The sequence below is a fragment of the Panulirus ornatus genome, chromosome 40, assembly GCF_036320965.1.
Source record: "Panulirus ornatus isolate Po-2019 chromosome 40, ASM3632096v1, whole genome shotgun sequence".
NCBI lineage: Eukaryota > Metazoa > Arthropoda > Malacostraca > Decapoda > Palinuridae > Panulirus > Panulirus ornatus.
Genome location: NC_092263.1, coordinates 9,655,590 through 9,678,083, shown reverse-complemented (window position 1 = coordinate 9,678,083; position 22,494 = coordinate 9,655,590). Strand labels below are relative to the sequence as shown.

The 22,494-nt window shown below is 41.4% G+C and overlaps 1 protein-coding gene across 1 annotated transcript in view; it reads left to right on the top strand.

Moving 5' to 3' along the window:
- LOC139761359 (testis-expressed protein 10) overlaps window positions 1-22,294 on the top strand; it is a 41,430-nt gene extending 19,136 nt beyond the window's left edge. Inside the window, 5 exon segments of the mRNA XM_071685458.1 lie at window positions 13,817-13,934; window positions 15,446-15,665; window positions 18,246-18,280; window positions 18,283-18,399; window positions 22,163-22,294. Of these exon segments, the coding sequence (XP_071541559.1) occupies window positions 13,817-13,934; window positions 15,446-15,665; window positions 18,246-18,280; window positions 18,283-18,399; window positions 22,163-22,242 (570 nt within the window). The 3' untranslated portion in view covers window positions 22,243-22,294.
- The last annotated feature ends 200 nt before the right edge of the window (window positions 22,295-22,494 follow it).

Sequence of the window (22,494 nt, the reverse complement as noted above, 5' to 3'; positions counted from 1 at the left end):
TGAGTGCTCGAATTACAGAGGTATAAGTTTGTTGAGTATTCCTGGTAAATTATATGGGAGGGTATTGATTGAGAGGGTGAAGGCATGTACAGAGCATCAGATTGGGGAAGAACAGTGTGGTTTCAGAAGTGGTAGAGGATGTGTGGATCAGGTGTTTGCTTTGAAGAATGTATGTGAGAAATACTTAGAAAAGCAAATGGATTTGTATGTAGCATTTATGGATCTGGAGAAGGCATATGATAGAGTTGATAGAGATGCTCTGTGGAAGGTATTAAGAATATATGGGGTGGGAGGAAAGTTGTTAGAAGCAGTGAAAAGTTTTTATCGAGGATGTAAGGCATGTGTACGTGTAGGAAGAGAGGAAAGTGATTGGTTCTCAGTGAATGTAGGTTTGCGGCAGGGGTGTGTGATGTCTCCATGGTTGTTTAATTTGTTTATGGATGGGGTTGTTAGGGAGGTAAATGCAAGAGTTTTGGAAAGAGGGGCAAGTATGAAGTCTGTTGGGGATGAGAGAGCTTGGGAAGTGAGTCAGTTGTTGTTCGCTGATGATACAGCGCTGGTGGCTGATTCATGTGAGAAACTGCAGAAGCTGGTGACTGAGTTTGGTAAAGTGTGTGGAAGAAGAAAGTTAAGAGTAAATGTGAATAAGAGCAAGGTTATTAGGTACAGTAGGGTTGAGGGTCAAGTAAATTGGGAGGTGAGTTTGAACGGAGAAAAACTGGAGGAAGTGAAGTGTTTTAGATATCTGGGAGTGGATCTGGCAGCGGATGGAACCATGGAAGCGGAAGTGGATCATAGGGTGGGGGAGGGGGCGAAAATTCTGGGGGCCTTGAAGAATGTGTGGAAGTTGAGAACATTATCTCGGAGAGCAAAAATGGGTATGTTTGAAGGAATAGTGGTTCCAACAATGTTGTATGGTTGCGAGGCGTGGGCTATGGATAGAGTTGTGCGCAGGAGGATGGATGTGCTGGAAATAAGATGTTTGAGGACAATGTGTGGTGTGAGGTGGTTTGATCGAGTGAGTAACGTAAGGGTAAGAGAAATGTGTGGAAATAAAAAGAGCGTGGTTGAGAGAGCAGAAGAGGGTGTTTTGAAGTGGTTTGGGCACATGGAGAGGATGAGTGAGGAAACATTGACCAAGAGGATATATGTGTCGGAGGTGGAGGGAGCAAGGAGAAGAGGGAGACCAAATTGGAGGTGGAAAGATGGAGTGAAAAAGATTTTGTGTGATAGGGGCCTGAACATGCAGGAGGGTGAAAGGAGGGCAAGGAATAGAGTGAATTGGAGCGATGTGGTATACCGGGGTTGACGTGCTGTCAGTGGATTGAATCAAGGCATGTGAAGCGTCTGGGGTAAACCATGGAAAGCTGTGTAGGTATGTATATCTGCGTGTGTGGATATATATATATATATATATATATATATATAATATATATAATTATATATATATATATATATAATATATATATATATATATATTATCCCTGGGGATAGGGGATTAAGAATACATCCCACGTATTCCCTGCGTGTCTTAGAAGGCGACTAAAAGGGGAGGGAGCGGGGGGCGGGCTGGAAATCCTGCCCTCTCTCTCTCTCTTTTTTTTTTTTTTTTTTCCAAAAGAAGGAACAGAGGGGGCCAGGTGAGGATATTCCAAAAAAGGCCCAGTCCTCTGTTCTTAACGCTACCTCGCTATCGCGGGAAATGGCGAATAGTATAAAAAAATATATATATATATATATATAATATATATATATATAATATATATATTATATATATATATATATATTTTTTTTATTTTTTTTATTATACTTTGTCGCTGTCTCCCGCGTTTGCGAGGTAGCGCAAGGAAACAGACGAAAGAAATGGCCCAACCCCCCCCCCCCCATACACATGTATATACATACGTCCACACACGCAAATATACATACCTACACAGCTTTCCATGGTTTACCCCAGACGCTTCACATGCCTTGATTCAATCCACTGACAGCACGTCAACCCCTGTATACCACATCGCTCCAATTCACTCTATTCCTTGCCCTCCTTTCACCCTCCTGCATGTTCAGGCCCCGATCACACAAAATCCTTTTCACTCCATCTTTCCACCTCCAATTTGGTCTCCCTCTTCTCCTCGTTCCCTCCACCTCCGACACATATATCCTCTTGGTCAATCTTTCCTCACTCATTCTCTCCATGTGCCCAAACCATTTCAAAACACCCTCTTCTGCTCTCTCAACCACGCTCTTTTTATTTCCACACATCTCTCTTACCCTTACGTTACTTACTCGATCAAACCACCTCACACCACACATTGTCCTCAAACATCTCATTTCCAGCACATCCATCCTCCTGCGCACAACTCTATCCATAGCCCACGCCTCGCAACCATACAACATTGTTGGAACCACTATTCCTTCAAACATACCCATTTTTGCTTTCCGAGATAATGTTCTCGACTTCCACACATTTTTCAAGGCTCCCAAAATTTTCGCCCCCTCCCCCACCCTATGATCCACTTCCGCTTCCATGGTTCCATCCCCTGACAGATCCACTCCCAGATATCTAAAACACTTCACTTCCTCCAGTTTTTCTCCATTCAAACTCACCTCCCAATTGACTTGACCCTCAACCCTACTGTACCTAATAACCTTGCTCTTATTCACATTTACTCTTAACTTTCTTCTTCCACACACTTTACCAAACTCCGTCACCAGCTTCTGCAGTTTCTCACATGAATCCGCCACCAGCGCTGTATCATCAGCGAACAACAACTGACTCACTTCCCAAGCTCTCTCATCCCAACAGACTTCATACTTGCCCCTCTTTCCAAGACTCTTGCATTTACCTCCCTAACAACCCCATCCATAAACAAATTAAACAACCATGGAGACGTCACACACCCCTGCCGCAAACCTACATTCACTGAGAACCAATCACTTTCCTCTCTTCCTACACGTACACATGCCTTACATCCTCGATAAAAACTTTTCACTGCTTCTAACAACTTGCCTCCCACACCATATATTCTTAATACCTTCCACAGAGCATCTCTATCAACTCTATCATATGCCTTCTCCAGATCCATAAATGCTACATACAAATCCATTTGCTTTTCTAAGTATTTCTCACATACATTCTTCAAAGCAAACACCTGATCCACACATCCTCTACCACTTCTGAAACCACACTGCTCTTCCCCAATCTGATGCTCTGTACCTGCCTTCACCCTCTCAATCAATACCCTCCCATATAATTTACCAGGAATACTCAACAAACTTATACCTCTGTAATTTGAGCACTCACTCTTATCCCCTTTGCCTTTGTACAATGGCACTATGCACGCATTCCGCCAATCCTCAGGCACCTCACCATGAGTCATACATACATTAAATAACCTTACCAACCAGTCAACAATACAGTCACCCCCTTTTTTAATAAATTCCACTGCAATACCATCCAAACCTGCTGCCTTGCCGGCTTTCATCTTCCGCAAAGCTTTTACTACCTCTTCTCTGTTTACCAAATCATTTTCCCTAACCCTCTCACTTTGCACACCACCTCGACCCAAACACCCTATATCTGCCACTCTGTCATCAGACACATTCAACAAACCTTCAAAATACTCATTCCATCTCCTTCTCACATCACCACTACTTGTTATCACCTCCCCATTTACGCTCTTCACTGAAGTTCCCATTTGCTCCCTTGTCTTACGCACCTTATTTACCTCCTTCCAGAACATCTTTTTATTCTCCCTAAAATTTACTGATACTCTCTCACCCCAACTCTCATTTGCCTTTTTTTCACCTCTTGCACCTTTCTCTTGACCTCCTGTCTCTTTCTTTTATACTTCTCCCACTCAATTGCATTTTTTCCCTGCAAAAATCGTCCAAATGCCTCTCTCTTCTCTTTCACTAATACTCTTACTTCTTCATCCCACCACTCACTTCCCTTTCTAAACAGCCCACCTCCCACTCTTCTCATGCCACAAGCATCTTTTGCGCAATCCATCACTGATTCCCTAAATACATCCCATTCCTCCCCCACTCCCCTTACTTCCATTGTTCTCACCTTTTTCCATTCTGTACACAGTCTCTCCTGATACTTCCTCACACAGGTCTCCTTCCCAAGCTCACTTACTCTCACCACCTTCTTCACCCCAACATTCACTCTTCTTTTCTGAAAACCCATACTAATCTTCACCTTAGCCTCCACAAGATAATGATCAGACATCCCTCCAGTTGCACCTCTCAGCACATTGACATCCAAAAGTCTCTCTTTCGCACGCCTGTCAATTAACACGTAATCCAATAACGCTCTCTGGCCATCTCTCCTACTTACATAAGTATACTTATGTATATCTCGCTTTTTAAACCAGGTATTCCCAATCATCAGTCCTTTTTCAGCACATAAATCTACAAGCTCCTCACCATTTCCATTTACAACACTGAACACCCCATGCACACCAATTATTCCCTCAACTGCCACATTACTCACCTTTGCATTCAAATCACCCATCACTATAACCCGGTCTCGTGTATCAAAACCGCTAACACACTCATTTAGCTGCTCCCAAAACACTTGCCTCTCTTGATCTTTATATATATATATATATATATATATAATATATATATATATATATATATATATATATTTTTTCCATACTATTCGCCATTTCCCGCGATAGCGAGGTAGCGTTAAGAACAGAGGACTGGGCCTTTGAGGGAATACCCTCACCTGGCCCCCTTCTCTGTTCCTTCTTTTGGAAAATTAGAATAAAAAAACGAGAGGGGAGGATTTCCAGCCCCCCGCTCCCTTCCCTTTTAGTCGCCTTCTATGACACGCAGGGAATACGTGGCAAGTATTCTTTCTCGCCAATCCCCAGGGATAATATATATAACTATATATATATATATATATATATATATATATATATATATATATATATATATCTCACATACATGTATGGTTGTATGGTTGTATGGTTGCGAGGCGTGGGCTATGGATAGAGTTGTGCGCAGGAGGATGGATGTGCTGGAAATGAGATGCTTGAGGACAATGTGTGGTGTGAGGTGGTTTGATCGAGTAAGTAACGTAAGGGTAAGAGAGATGTGTGGAAATAAAAAGAGCGTGGTTGAGAGAGCAGAAGAGGGTGTTTTGAAATGGTTTGGGCACATGGAGAGAATGAGTGAGGAAAGATTGACCAAGAGGATATATGTGTCGGAGGTGGAGGGAACGAGGAGAAGAGGGAGACCAAATTGGAGGTGGAAAGATGGAGTGAAAAGGATTTTGTGTGATCGGGGCCTGAACATGCAGGAGGGTGAAAGGAGGGCAAGAAATAGAGCGAATTGGAGTGATGTGGTATACAGGGGTTGACGTGCTGTCAGTGGATTGAACCAAGGCATGTGAAGCGTCCGGGGTAAACCAAGGAAAGCTGTGTAGGTATGTATATTTGCGTGTTGGACGTGTGTATGTACATGTGTATGGGGGGGGGTTGGGCCATTTCTTTCGTCTGTTTCCTTGCGCTACCTCGCAAACGCGGGAGACAGCGACAAAGTATAAAAAAAAAACATGTATATACATACGTCCACACACGCAAATATACATACCTACACAGCTTTCCATGGTTTACCCCAGACGCTTCACATGCCCTGATTCAATCCACTGACAGCACGTCAACCCCGGTATACCACATCGATCCAATTCACTCTATTCCTTGCCCTCCTTTCATATATATATATATATATATATATATATATATATATATATATATATATATATATATATATTTTTTTTTTTTTTTTTTTTTTTTTTTTTTATACTTTGTCGCTGTCTCCCGCGTTTGCGAGGTGGCGCAAGGAAACAGACGAAAGAAATGGCCCAACCCTCCCCATACACATGTACATACACACGTCCACACACGCAAATATACATACCTACACAGCTTTCCATGGTTTACCCCGGACGCTTCACATGCCTTGATTCAATCCACTGACAGCACGTCAACCCCTGTACACCACATCGCTCCAATTCACTCTATTCCTTGCCCTCCTTTCACCCTCCTGCATGTTCAGGCCCCGATCACACAAAATCCTTTTCACTCCATCCTTCCACCTCCAACTTGGTCTCCCCCTTCTCCTCGTTCCCTCCACCTCCGACACATATATCCTCTTGGTCAATCTTTCCTCACTCATTCTCTCCATGTGCCCAAACCACTTCAAAACACCCTCTTCTGCTCTCTCAACCACGCTCTTTTTATTTCCACACATCTCTCTTACCCTTACGTTACTTACTCGATCAAACCACCTAACACCACACATTGTCCTCAAACATCTCATTTCCAGCACATCCATCCTCCTGCGCACAACTCTATCCATAGCCCACGCCTCGCAACCATACAACATTGTTGGAACTACTATTCCTTCAAACATACCCATTTTTGCTTTCCGGGATAATGTTCTCGACTTCCACACATTTTTCAAGGCTCCCAGAATTTTCGCCCCCTCCCCCACCCTATGATCCACTTCCGCTTCCATGGTTCCATCCGCTGACAGATCTACCCCCAGATATCTAAAACACTTCACTTCCTCCAGTTTTTCTCCATTCAAACTCACCTCCCAATTGACTTGACCCTCAACCCTACTGTACCTAATAACCTTGCTCTTATTCACATTTACTCTTAACTTTCTTCTTCCACACACTTTACCAAACTCCGTCACCAGCTTCTGCAGTTTTCACATGAATCCGCCACCAGCGCTGTATCATCAGCGAACAACAACTGACTCACTTCCCAAGCTCTCTCATCCCCAACAGACTTCATACTTGCCCCTCTTTCTAAGACTCTTGCATTTACCTCCCTAACAACCCCATCCATAAACATATATATATATATATATATATATATATATATATATATATATATATATATATATATATATATATATATATATTTTTTTTTTTTTTTTTTTTTTTTTTTTTTTTTTTTGCGCTGTCTCCCGCGTTTGCGAGGTAGTGCAAGGAAACAGACGACAGAAATGGCCCAACCCACCCCCATACACATGTATATACATATGTCCACACACGCAAATATACATACCTACACAGCTTTCCATGGTTTACCCCAGACGCTTCACATGCCTTGATTCAATCCATTGACAGCACGTCAACCCCGGTATACCACATCGCTCCAATTCACTCTATTCCTTGCCCTCCTTTCACCCTCCTGCATGTTCAGGCCCTGATCACACAAAATCTTTTTCACTCCATCTTTCCACCTCCAATTTGGTCTCCCTCTTCTCCTCGTTCCCTCCACCTCCAACACATATATTCTCTTGGTCAATCTTTCCTCACTCATTCTCTCCATGTGCCCGAACCATTTCAAAACACCCTCTTCTGCTCTCTCAACCACGCTCTTTTTATTTCCACACATCTCTCTTACCCTTACGTTACTTACTCGATCAAACCACTTCACACCACATATTGTCCTCAAACATCTCATTTCCAGCACATCCATCCTTCTGTGCACAACTCTATCCATAGCCCCACGTCTCGCAACCATACAACATTGTTGGAACCACTATTCCTTCAAACAAACCCATTTTTGCTTTCCGAGATAATGTTCTCGACTTCCACACATTCTTCAAGGCTCCCAGAATTTTCGCCCCCTCCCCCACCCTATGATCCACTTCCGCTTCCATGGTTCCATCCGCTGCCAGATCCACTCCCAGATATCTAAAACACTTCACTTCCTCCAGTTTTTCTCCATTCAAACTCACCTCCCAATTGACTTGACCCTCAACCCTACTGTACCTAATAACCTTGCTCTTATTCACATTTACTCTTAACTTTCTTCTTTCACACACTTTACCAAACTCAGTCACCAGCTTCTGCAGTTTCTCACATGAATCAGCCACCAGCGCTGTATCATCAGCGAACAACAACTGACTCACTTCCCAAGCTCTCTCATCCCCAACAGACTTCATACTTGCCCCTCTTTCCAAAACTCTTGCATTCACCTCCCTAACAATCCCATCCATAAACAAATTAAACAACCATGGAGACATCACACACCCCTGCCGCAAACCTACATTCACTGAGAACCAATCACTTTCCTCTCTTCCTACACGTACACATGCCTTACATCCTCGATAAAAACTTTTCACTGCTTCTAACAACTTGCCTCCCACACCATATATTCTTAATACCTTCCACAGAGCATCTCTATCAACTCTATCATATGCCTTCTCCAGATCCATAAATGCTACATACAAATCCATTTGCTTTTCTAAGTATTTCTCACATACATTCTTCAAAGCAAACACCTGATCCACACATCCTCTACCACTTCTGAAACCACACTGCTCTTCCCCAATCTGATGCTCTGTACATGCCTTCACCCTCTCAATCAATATCCTCCCATATAATTTACCAGGAATACTCAACAAACTTATACCTCTGTAATTTGAGCACTCACTCTTATCCCCTTTGCCTTTGTACAATGGCACTATGCACGCATTCCGCCAATCCTCAGGCACCTCACCATGAGTCATACATACATTAAATAACCTTACCAACCAGTCAATAATACAGTCACCCCCTTTTTTAATAAATTCCACTGCAATACCATCCAAACCTGCTGCCTTGCCGGCTTTCATCTTCCACAAAGCTTTTACTACCTCTTCTCTGTTTACTAAATCATTTTCCCTAACCCTCTCACTTTGCACACCACCTCGACCAAAACACCCTATATCTGCCACACTATCATCAAACACATTCAACAAACCTTCAAAATATTCACTCCATCTCTTTCTCACATCACCACTACTTGTTATCACCTCCCGATTTGCGCCCTTCACTGAAGTTCCCATTTGCTCCCTTGTCTTACGCACTTTATTTACCTCCTTCCAGAACATCTTTTTATTCTCCCTAAAATTTAATGATACTCTCTCACCGCAACTCTCATTTGCCCTCTTTTTCACCTCTTGCACCTTTCTCTTGACCTCCTGTCTCTTTCTTTTATACATCTCCCACTCAATTGCATTTTTTCCCTGCAAAAATTGTCCAAATGCCTCTCTCTTCTCTTTCACTAATAATCTTACTTCTTCATCCCACCACTCACTACCCTTTCTAATCAACCCACCTCCCACTCTTCTCATGCCACAAGCATCTTTTGCGCAATCCATCACTGCTTCCCTAAATACATCCCTTTCCTCCCCCACTCCCCTTACTTCCATTGTTCTCACCTTTTTCCATTCTGTACTCAGTCTCTCCTGTTACTTCCTCACACAAGTCTCCTTCCCAAGCTCACTTACTCTCACCACCCTCTTCACCCCAACATTCACTCTTCTTTTCTGAAAACCCATACAAATCTTCACCTTAGCCTCCACAAGATAATGATCAGACATCCCTCCAGTTGCACCTCTCAGCACATTAACATCCAAAAGTCTCTCTTTCGCGCGCCTGTCAATTAACATGTAATCCAATAACGCTCTCTGGCCATCTCTCCTACTTACATACGTATACTTATGTATATCTCGCTTTTTAAACCAGGTATTCCCAATCATCAGTCCTTTTTCAGCACATAAATCTACAAGCTCTTCACCATTTCCATTTACAACACTGAACACCCCATGTATACCAATTATATATATATATATATATTTTTTTTTATATATTTATTTTGCTTTGTCGCTGTCTCCCGCGTTTGCGAGGTAGCGCAAGGAAATAGACGAAAGAAATGGCCCAACCCACCCCCATACACAATGTATACACACACACACGTCCACACACGCAAATATACATACCTATACATCTCAATGTGCACATATATATACATACACAGACTTTTTCTTTCTTTCAAACTATTCGCCATTTCCCGCATTAGCGAGGTAGCGTTAAGAACAGAGGACTGGGCCTTTGAGGGAATACCCTCACCTGGCCCAATTCTCTGTTCCTTCTTTTGGGAAAAAAAAAAAAACGAGAGGGGAGGATTTCCAGCCCCCCGCTCCCTCCCCTTTTAGTCGCCTTCTACGACACACAGGGAATACGTGGGTAGTATTCTTAATCCCCTATCCCCAGGGATAAAATACATACACAGACACATACATATATACCCATGCACAAAGTTCACACTGTCTGCCCCCATTCACTCCCATCGCCACCTCGCCACACATGGAATACCTTCCCCCTCCCCCCTCATGTGTGCGAGGTAGCACTAGGAAAAGACAACAAAGGAACCATTCGTTCACACTTAGTCTCTAGCTGCCACGCAGTAATGCCCGAAACCACAGCTCCCTTTCCACATCCAGGCCCCACACAACTTTCCATGGTTTACCCCAGACGCTTCACATGCCCTGATTCAATCCACTGACAGCACGTCAACCCCGGTATACCACATCAATCCAATTCACTCTATTCCTTGCCCTCCTTTCACCCTCCCTGCATGTTCAGGCCCCGATCACACAAAATCTTTTTCACTCCATCTTTCCACCTCCAATTTGGTCTCCCACTTCTCCTCGTTCCCTCCACCTCCGACACATATATCCTCTTGGTCAATCTTTCCTCACTCATTCTCTCCATGTGCCCAAACCATTTCAAAACACCCTCTTCTGCTCTCTCAACCACGCTCTTTTTATTTCCACACATCTCTCTTACCCTTACGTTACTCACTCGATCAAACCACCTCACACCACACATTGTCCTCAAACATCTCATTTCCAGCACATCCATCCTCCTGCGCACCACTCTATCCATAGCCCACACCTCGCAACCATACAACATTGTTGGAACCACTATTCCTTCAAACATACCCATTTTTGCTTTCCGAGATAATGTTCTCGACTTCCACACATTCTTCAAGGCCCCCAGAATTTTCGCCCCCTCCCCCATCCTATGATCCACTTCCGCTTCCATGGTTCCATCCGCTGCCAGATCCACTCCCAGATATCTAAAACACTTTACTTCCTCCAGTTTTTCTCCATTCAAACTCACATCCCAATTGCCTTGACCCTCAACCCTACTGTACCTAATAACCTTGCTCTTATTCACATTTACTCTTAACTTTCTTCTTCCACACACTTTACCAAACTCAGTCATCAGCTTCTGCAGTTTCTCACATGAATCAGCCACCAGCGCTGTATCATACATATATATATATCTTTCTTTTTCTTTTTTTTTAAACTATTCGCCATTTCCCGCGTTAGCGAGGTAGCGTTAGGAACAGAGGACTGGGCCTTTTTTGGAATATCCTCACCTGGCCCCCTCTGTTCCTTCTTTTGGAAAATTTAAAAAAAAAGAGAGGGGAGGATTTCCAGCCCCCCGCTCCCTCCCCTTTTAGTCGCCTTCTACGACACGCAGGGAATACTTGGGAAGTATTCTTAATCCCCTATCCCCAGGGATAATATATATATATATATATATATATATATATATATATATTGGAGAAAATGATTTGGTAAACAGAGAAGAGGTAGTAAAAGCTTTGCGGAAGATGAAAGCCGGCAAGGCAGCAGGTTTGGATGGTATTGCAGTGGAATTTATTAAAAAAGGGGGTGACTGTATTGTTGACTGGTTGGTAAGGTTATTTAATGTATGTATGACTCATGGTGAGGTGCCTGAGGATTGGCGGAATGCGTGCATAGTGCCATTGTACAAAGGCAGAGGGGATAAGAGTGAGTGCTCAAATTACAGAGGTATAAGTTTGTTGAGTATTCCTGGTAAATTATATGGGAGGGTATTGATTGAGAGGGTGAAGGCATGTACAGAGCATCAGATTGGGAAGAGCAGTGTGGTTTCAGAAGTGGTAGAGGATGTGTGGATCAGGTGTTTGCTTTGAAGAATGTATGTGAGAAATACTTAGAAAAGCAAATGGATTTGTATGTAGCATTTATGGATCTGGAGAAGGCATATGATAGAGTTGATAGAGATGCTCTGTGGAAGGTATTAAGAATATATGGTGTGGGAGGCAAGTTGTTAGAAGCAGTGAAAAGTTTTTATCGAGGATGTAAGGCATGTGTACGTGTAGGAAGAGAGGAAAGTGATTGGTTCTCAGTGAATGTAGGTTTGCGGCAAGGGTGTGTGATGTCTCCATGGTTGTTTAATTTGTTTATGGATGGGGTTGTTAGGGAGGTGAATGCAAGAGTTTTGGAAAGAGGGACAAGTATGAAGTCTGTTGGAGATGAGAGAGCTTGGGAAGTGAGTCAGTTGTTGTTCGCTGATGATACAGCGCTGGTGGCTGATTCATGTGAGAAACTGCAGAAGCTGGTGACTGAGTTTGGTAAAGTGTGTGAAAGAAGAAAGTTAAGAGTAAATGTGAATAAGAGCAAGGTTATTAGGTACAGTAGGGTTGAGGGTCAAGTCAATTGGGAGGTGAGTTTGAATGGAGAAAAACTGGAGGAATTGAAGTGTTTTAGATATCTGGGAGTGGATCTGGCAGCGGATGGAACCATGGAAGCGGAAGTGGATCATAGGGTGGGAGAGGGGGCGAAAATTCTGGGAGCCTTGAAGAATGTGTGGAAGTCAAGAACATTATCTCGGAAAGCAAAAATGGGTATGTTTGAAGGAATAGTGGTTCCAACAATGTTGTATGGTTGCGAGGCGTGGGCTATGGATAGAGTTGTGCGCAGGAGGATGGATGTGCTGGAAATGAGATGTTTGAGGACAATGTGTGGTGTGAGGTGGTTTGATCGAGTAAGTAACGTAAGGGTAAGAGAGATGTGTGGAAATAAAAAGAGCGTGGTTGATAGAGCAGAAGAGGGTGTTTTGAAATGGTTTGGGCACATGGAGAGAATGAGTGAGGAAAGATTGACCGGGGTTGACGTGCTGTCAGTGGATTGAATCAAGGCATGTGAAGCGTCTGGGGTAAACCATGGAAAGCTGTGTAGGTATGTATATTTGCGTGTGTGGACGTATGTATGTACATGTGTATGGGGGTGGGTTGGGCCATTTCTTTCGTCTGTTTCCTTGCGCTACCTCGCAAACGCGGGAGACAGCGACAAAGCAAAAAAAAAAAAAAAAATATTAAGTTTATAAGTTTGTTTGGAGAAGACCTGGAGGAAGTAAAGTAATTGAGCTACGTGGAAGCTGATGTAGTTGGGGATGGAACCATGGGGGCTGAAGTAAGTCACTCGAGGGTCAAAGAAGCAACTAAGGTCCTAGAGGAGCATTGAGGAACATGTGGAAGGAAAGGTTTGTGTCTGTCAGAGCAAAGGTATTTTTGAAGTTATATTAGATCCAGCAGTGCTTTATAGATGTGTTTTAGACCTTGTGTGCAAAATTCTAAAATTGAATGCCTAAGGACATTATTTGATGTGAGATAGGTTGCTTATTTAAGGAATGGCAGTGTAAAAGAGAAGTTAAGTAGTAAGCACGGTCTGACAGAGAGAGCTGACCATGGTTTGCTGAGATGATTTGAGCATATAGGGAGGATGAGCAAAGAATGACTGGATGGAGAAAGGGGGAGGGGGAGATCAAAGAGATGGAAGGATGGAGTGAAAAAGATCTGTGGAATATCAGGGCTTGAATTTTCAGAAGTGTGAGAGGTATGCATGTGATGAATTAAGTGATCAAAGTAAACCATGGAATAGTCTGTGGGGTTTGGCTGATGATGGTAGGCACTTGTACTGGTATATTGTTACATGAATTCTAGAGAGTGGATGTGTTCAGTTGAAGCCATTATTGATTGATCCTGATACTACCTCATTATGATAGGAGAGGTATAAAAGGAACTTATATTATCATACATAAAAGTTGTGTCAACAGTTTTTTCTCAATCAATCCTATTCTTTCATCAACAGGCCAGCTGAAAACAATGTACAGATTAAAGCAGATTTCAGTATAAAGCACCTTGATGACCTTAACACCTCCCTGGCCCATTTTGCTGTGCGGATATCATCCACAGCATCCCTTAAAGAAAATGCAGTCAACTTCCTTTCAAGTGAGCAATTCTTTTATTGGATTATGCCTTTGAATCCATTTTTTTTTGGTCATCATTTGGGGAATCTTGGTGAAGACTACAGTATTATGATACTTGTGGAAGAATGCACAGAATGTTGTGTGTAAGGGAGGCATGTAAGGATACCAAATTTTGCAGTTTGAAGCACCAGTATTGGTGGGGAAATTTTCAGTTTGCTTTAACTTGTGGAATGTTGGTTAAGAATGTAAATGAGAGTCTGTATACTTTTAATTCACCTAAGGGAGATGGGATTGCAGGTAATGGTTCGGGGTATATTTTTGCCTGAAAAAACTTTTGTTTCAAAATTGAAATATAACACAGGGATGAGTGAAAACTTTTGCCATAGCCACCCCCTTGATGGGAGTTCCCAAAGGGAATGGGTATGTAATGTATAGTTTGATAGCTTTAAGTTTATTCACAGTTCATTAAGGTGCATTATTTACTCTTGTACCAGTGCTGTAATGTCACTCTTTATCTAACTGTGTGTAATTACTAATTATGATATTTATCTTGCACTGAATCTTTTACCATTTACATGAATTGAAAGCATATAGCCTAACATTTCACTTATGCACATCTTCAGCTAAAGTCCAAAAATAATGTATCTCATAAAGGCTACCAAATCGATATGAGTGCTTCATGATTTTTAATTTTGTATCAGATGATTCACCAAGTGAGAATAACGTCTCACCCCTCACTTATGAAATGCCTTCATTGCACATGCAGTGATATTTCCTGTGTTACCCATACATGAAATTCTGCTGTAGCTATAAACATTTCAGTCTGCGTTTGTCCATTTTTTTGGGGGGCTTCCTTATATAGTACTTCCACTTATAATGCCATAAATCTTCTTTACTAGTCTGTTGTCCACCTTGAGTCCTACATGTTCATATCATCCTTGTGTCTTTATGATGATTTCATCATTCCATGTATCTCTTGCATTATTCTTCTCTAGGTCTTTATTCCTCATTTCAACTACTTTCCAAAAGTTATTGATCATATGTTATGATATTTTATTTTGTGGACTAGGAAGATTAAGATTTCACATCCCTACATTAAAGACAATCACTTCATCATGCAAGATTTGTGCATACACACTACTTTTACATTCTTAATTTCAGTTCTTCCTTGCATGACCATTTGCAGCTTCAGCTTTTCAACTTCCATTCCCAATGATCATCTTTTGTAAATCCTTAAAAAGAAATTCTTAAAGTTTTTAACAATTTCTTATTCTTTATTCATGCTAATGTTACACTTGCATTGCTGATCTCTTTTTGGAATAAGAGTTAATGATAGATCAGAATTAATGTGATAAATATATGGATGCCTCACACTTTCATTCTCACTGCATTCCTTATATACTACAATCATAACAAATACTACACCGTCTGGAACCAGTTTTGAGTAGGATTGTTGATATATCTCTGTATATCAGTAGTATAGTAGACTTAAACAGCCATTACTCTCCTTGTCACTTAAAAGTTTTTCTTCAGAATTGCTCCGTGATGGGAATCGTGATGGTCAATACAGTATCAGTACTGTTGTGAACATTATCTTGGATTTATTGCCAGTTGTATCTGAAACACATGCTGTGAACTTGGTTGCAGCAGCTCAGATTTGTTACTGTCGTCTTCACCCTCTCAAGAAAGACCGCAGTGTCTTACTGCAGATTCTTCTTGCTGCCACTGATATTGACCATCCAAATCTTTGGGAGTAAGTATTGTTTCTAAGTATTTGTTTTACAGTAACTTGTGGGGTTTTCATGCTAGGTTCTGTGGAACCATATGGTGCGCTAAAGCTTAATGGGTATCATTGGTGTATTTAATGAGAGACTGAAAGGGTTCTCTTGCATTGAATAGCTTAAAAAACCTGCATATTTACAGCTTTAAATTTCACTGAATCTATGTGAAGACCATTTTTTTTTTTCACTCGTAGTTGTATTCCAAAAATCTTTTGTACATTTTGAGTAATTTAGATTTTCTAATAATGAATAAAATTTCATGATTTTTTTGTCAGGATTAACTGGAACATAACTTTTTGATTTTATGATACCAGATTTCCTTTAGCAGGGCACCTGCAGCTTCAAAGCTGTGCTACAATCAGTAGCAGGGAAAGGATAGACTCCTTTGACATGAGTTCTTTGATGAAACAGTTCTTGTTTTCATCCATTGACAACATATAACCTTGTCCAAGTAACTTGCAGGTAGAATCCAATACCACCAAATTTTCTAAAAAGAATGGTAAACATTACAACTTAACATGATGAAAATGACTTACATGTGCTCTAACTTCAAGTTATGGTGCTAGGCACATGAGGTATGCCAGGTGTTTCATCACGAGTACATGATGAGCTGCATGCTGTTTTTGGAAGTGTTTGTCACCAACAAATATGATTAGTACAGGTTCTCATCACCATTATCTTTTAATTTGTAAGGGTTTTACTGCTTAGATTATTACAGAACAAGAGCATACCATAGGCAAATCAGTGTATGGAAATATTTATGCTTTAACACCTAGTAACAGTGCATGGAATGCTGTGACAATCATTTATGACCATATATCTTACCTCAAGTCAGAGGCATCCAATTCAGGGATTATGATTGCATATGCACCAGCCGCAGTGAACGGAAAATGAAATAATGACATATTCCATACATACTGTTTGCAGTGTATAGGTTGATATCTGTTTTGAAAAAAAGTTAGCTTTAACCACTGAACAGGTGGGCATTGAAAACATAAGGAAACTATTTTTTTTCATAGCTGTGTAACATTTCCTGCATTAGCAAGGTAACTCCAGTCACAGGTAAAGAAAGGGCACACTTGCTCACTTCAATTCTCTAGGTGTCACATGCAATGCATTGAACCACAGCCCCCATCCCCAACCAGGCCCCACAGACCTCTCCATGGTTTCCTCAAGCTGCTTCACATGCCCTGGTTCACTCCAATGACAGTATGTCTTCTGTATACCACATCGTCACACTATCCCATTCACACCTTTCATTCCCCCTCCCCTGCATGTTCAGTCCCTGTTCACTCAAAATCTTTTCCTCTCCATCTTTCCATCTTCAGTTTGGTCTCCCCCTTCTCTTTGTTCCCTCCACTTCTGCCATATATGTCCTCTTCCCTTCACCCAATCTCTTCAAGTGTCCAAAACATTTCAGCACACCTTCTTCAGGAATCATGAGTTTTATCTATATTATGTTATATATTTGCTATATTATCCCTGGGGATAGGGGAGAAAGAATACTTCCCATGTATGCTTTGTAGTTCTAGAAGGCGACTAAAAGGGAAGGGAGCGGGGGGGCTGGAAATCCTCCCCTCTCATTTTTAATTTTCTAAAAGAAAGAACAGAGGGGCCAAGTGAGGATGTTCCCTCAAAGGCTCAGTCCTCTGTTCTTAACGCTACCTCGCTAACAGGGGAAATGCCAAATAGTATGAAAAAAAAATTGATATACATATACTTATATTGTACTTAATCATATATATTTGATATATATATGTTGTCTTTAGTTTCTTGCCTCATTACCCATATGCTAGAGTTTGATATATGCCTATACTGTGTATTATTAGTTATTGTATGGTCTTAGTGTGTAATTCCGTATTTATTTCTCTTAGTTGTAAATGTACGAGATTTTATACTTGCTTGTATTTAGCAGCTGTAGCAACAAATGGACAATTTTATACACACTTTGAGTTGATTAAATGTCAGAGAATTCATCATGAATATCATATCGTGTAAGGGATGCTTTGCTTCATCTTTAACACTGAATGTATGTCCTGTAAGACATGGCTTCAGGCTTGTTTTTTTTTTGTGTGTGTGTGTGTGTGCACCAATGACAGGAAAAAGCATGCCACAGTTATGGCTGTCTCAGATGAAAAGGGAGAAAGGTATGCAAGAGGAATGAAAAAGAAATAGCAAGGACTCACGTAAGCTCTACATGTGTTTCTAGCCATGACTGTTAAAGATGGAGAGGTTTTAGGAAGAGAGAAGAGAATTCCACAGCTTTACTGTATGAAGAAAGGAGGTATCATAATGATCAGTTCTCATATAGTGGGTCTTCACACTGAAACAATGGGAAACTGTAATCAGTTGCATACCATGTTCCTGGGTCATAGGTCCAGGGACACACACAGATAGCTCATGAGAACAGTGACAAGTTGACTATTGTGACATCTGTCAGAGCTGCAGACAAAGCCAGTTCTTCTTGCCTGGATAGTGCCATGCCATGATATTGATATGGTTTGAGGATGTGAATTTTTTCTTCATTGGATTAAAATCACTTTTCCTGTCAGATGTAGAGTTAACAGTGTGTGGGTGAATCAAGTTGTACAGACTTGGTTAATGGTGACGTTCAAGAACCTTTACTGCAAGCAGCCATCATCCTTCGTCTGCGTGGCAACACCAGGCTCAAAGAGTTGGTTCAAACTAAGAAGGAGGAAATCACAGGTCAGTCTGATGTTTCGTATGAATCCTTTACAAATCATCATTACCAGCATATCCCTAAATCATGTTTTCTTTTGTGATTTATTTACATTAACATTATATGAACTAATTTTTGAGTGTGCCTTGGTAAAGGATAAATTCATAGATAACTGTGTAAGGTTGCATCATCTGTGTTTCTAATTTAGAGGATAGGTATACGAAATGATGTTTTTTTTTTTTTTTTTTTTTTTTTGTCGCTGTCTCTGCGTTTGCGAGGTAGCGCAAGGAAACAGACGAAAGAAATGGCCCAATCCACCCCCATACACATGTATATACATACGTCCACACACGCAAAATATACATACCTACACAGCTTTCCATGGTTTACCCCAGACGCTTCACATGCCCCGATTCAATCCACTGACAGCACGTCAACCCCGGTATACCACATCGCTCCAAGTCACTCTATTCCTTGCCCTCCTTTCACCCTCCTGCATTTCAGGCCCCGATCACACAAAATCCTTTTCACTCCATCTTTCCACCTCCAGTTTGGTCTCCCTCTTCTCCTCGTTCCCTCCACCTCCGACACATATATCCTCTTGGTCAATCTTTCCTCACTCATTCTCTCCATGTGCCCAAACCATTTCAAAACACCCTCTTCTGCTCTCTCAACCACGCTCTTTTTATTTCCACACATCTCTCTTACCTTACGTTACTTACTCGATCAACCACCTCACACCACACATTGTCCTCAAACATCTCATTTCCAGCACATCCATCCTCCTGCGCACAACTCTATACATAGCCCACGCCTCGCAACCATACAACATTGTTGGAACACTATTCCTTCAAACATACCCATTTTTGCTTTCCGGATAATGTTCTCGACTTCCACACATTTTTAAAGGCTCCCAAATTTTCGCCCCCTCCCCCACCCTATGATCCACTTCCGCTTCCATGGTTCCATCCGCTGACCAGATCCACTCCCAGATATCTAAAACACTTCACTTCCTCCAGTTTTTCTCCATTCAAACTCACCTCCCAATTGACTTGACCCTCAACCCTACTGTACCTAATAACCTTGCTCTTATTCACATTTACTCTTAACTTTCTTCTTTCCACACACTTTACCAAACTCGTCACCAGCTTCTGCAGTTTCTCACATGAATCGCCACCAGCGCTTATCATCAGCGAACAACAACTGACTCACCTCCAAGCTCTCTCATCCCCAACAGACTTCCATACCTGCCCCTCTTTCCAAGAACTTTGCATTTACCTCCCTAACAACCCCATCCATAAACAAATTAAACCATGGAGACATCACACACCCCTGTCGCAAACCTACATTCACTTTGAACCAATCACTTTCCTCTCTTCCTACACGTACACATGCCTTACATCCTCGATAAAAACTTTTCACTGCTTCTAACAACTTTCCTCCCACACCATATATTCTTAATACCTTCCACAGAGCATCTCTATCAACTCTATCATATGCCTTCTCCAGATCCATAAATGCTACATTCTAAATATTTCTCACACACATTCTTCAAAGCAAACACCTGATCCACACATCCTCTACCACTTCTGAAACCACACTGCTCTTCCCAATCTGATGCTCTGTACATGCCTTCACCCTCCAATCAATACCCTCCCATATAATTTACCAGGAATACTCAACAAACTTATACCTCTGTAATTTGAGCACTCACTCTTATCCCTTTGCCTTCTTCTTATCCACCTATTGCCTACATAATGTACATACAAATCCATTGCTTTTCTAAGTATTTCTCACATACATTCTTCAAAGCAAACCCTGATCCACACATCCTCTACCACTTCTGAAACACACTGCTCTTCCCCAATCTGATGCTCTGTACATGCCTTCACCCTCCCAATCAATACCCTCCCATATAATTTACAGGAATACTCAACAAACTTATACCTCTGTAATTTGAGCACTCACTCTTATCCCCTTTGCCTTTGTACAATGGCACTATGCACGCATTCCGCCAATCCTCAGGCACCTCACCGTGAGTCATACATACATTAAAATAACCTTACCAACCAGTCAACAATACAGTCACCCCCTTTTTTAATAAATTCCACTGCAATACCATCCAAACCTGCTGCCTTGCCGGCTTTCATCTTCCGCAAAGCTTTTACTACCTCTTCTCTGTTTACCAAATCATTTTCCCAAACCCTCTCACTTTGCACACCACCTCGACCAAAACACCCTATATCTGCCACTCTATCATCAAACACATTCAACAAACCTTCAAAATACTCACTCCATATCCTTCTCACATCACCACTACTTGTTATCACCTCCCCATTTGCGCCCTTCACTGAAGTTCCCATTTGCTCCCTTGTCTTACGCACTTTATTTACCTCCTTCCAGAACATCTGGAATGATGGTATTAGTACAAAATTCTTTACCTAGAACGGTTGGAAAATGAACTGAATTGTTTATATATAAAAGATTATTTGAGTTATTTAGTTATATCATTTTTCATAAAATTTTGTAAGTAAATAATGAATAACTTGACTAAAGCACACAATTACAATACATATTTCAACATGTCAAAGTGGGAATATGTGATACAGTGTGAGAGAGTAAATTCTAGATTGTTTTGGGTAAAACTGAAAGTGGATCGAGAAAGATGGGTGATTATTGGTGCTTATGCACCTTGTCATAAGAAGAAAGATCACGAGAAGCAAGTGTTTTGGGAGCACCTGAGTTAGTGTGTCAGTAGCTTTGTTGCATGAGACCGGGTTTTAGTGATGGGTGATTTAAATGCAAAGATGAGTAATGTGGCTGTTATACATACACATATATACACATGTGCATATTCATACTTGCTTGCCTTCATCCATTCCTGGCATTACCCCACCCCACTGGAAACAGCAGCACTACCCCCTGCTTCAGCTAGGTAGTGCCGGGAAAACAGACAAAAAAGGCCACATTCGTTCACACTCAGTCTCTAGCTGTCATTTGTAATGCCCCAAAACCACAGCTCCTTATCCACATCCAGGCCCCAAGACCATTCCATGGTTTACCCCAGACATTTCACATGCCCTGGTTCAGTCCATTGACAGCACGTTGACCCCAGTATACCACATCATTCTAGTTAACTATTCCTAGCACGCTGCATGCCTTTCACCCTCTGTATGTTCAAGCCCCAGTCGTCCTAAATCTCCTTCACTCCGTCCTTCCACCTCCAGTTTGGTTTCCTACTTCTCCATGTTCCCTCCACCTATGGCACATATATCTTCTTTGTTAGTCTTTCCTCACTCACTCTCTCCACACGTCCCTACCATTGCAATACACCCTCTTCTGCTATCTCAACCACACTCCTTTTATTTTGACGCATCTCTCCAACCCTTTCATTACTTACTCGATCAAACCACCCCACACCACACACTGTTCTCAAACACCTCATTTCCAACACATCCACCCCCCTCCACACAACCGGCTGTAGAGCCCATACCTCGCAACCATTTAACATTGTCGGAACTACTCTTCCTTCAAACATACCCACTTTTCCTCTCCAAAATAACATTCCTTCCCTCCATAGACTCTTCACCGCTCCCATTGTTATATACAGAAGTGTGTTGTTAGTACTGTACATGAACATAGCAAGGATAACTAATAACAAGAGTACTCATGCGTGATGTGATATGATTATTGTGAGATAGACATGTTAAGTATTGTTGATTATTACATGGTCTTACACACACAGTATTAAAGAGTGGAATATATTAACAACTGATTATCTTCTTTCAGAAAAAATTCAGAGCAGAGGTGTACTGGGTATGACATCAGATCAAGTAAACAATAAACTTCAATTACTCCTAAAGGATTAATCAATAGTCATTGAAAAAAATGTCAAAATGCAATAAATAATCTGTATTGAAATGGTGTTTTAATGTACCTTTCTGCATTAGTCTGATTGGATGACAGAGACTTTAACAATACATAGTAAAATAAGTTTTGATGAACAGTCTTCATTCAATACAGTGTTTCAATGACAGTTTCAAACTAGCTCTGTTATCACCTATTGCTCTTCATCATACCTTTGATCTTCCAATGTATCTATTCCTATTCATTTATACAAG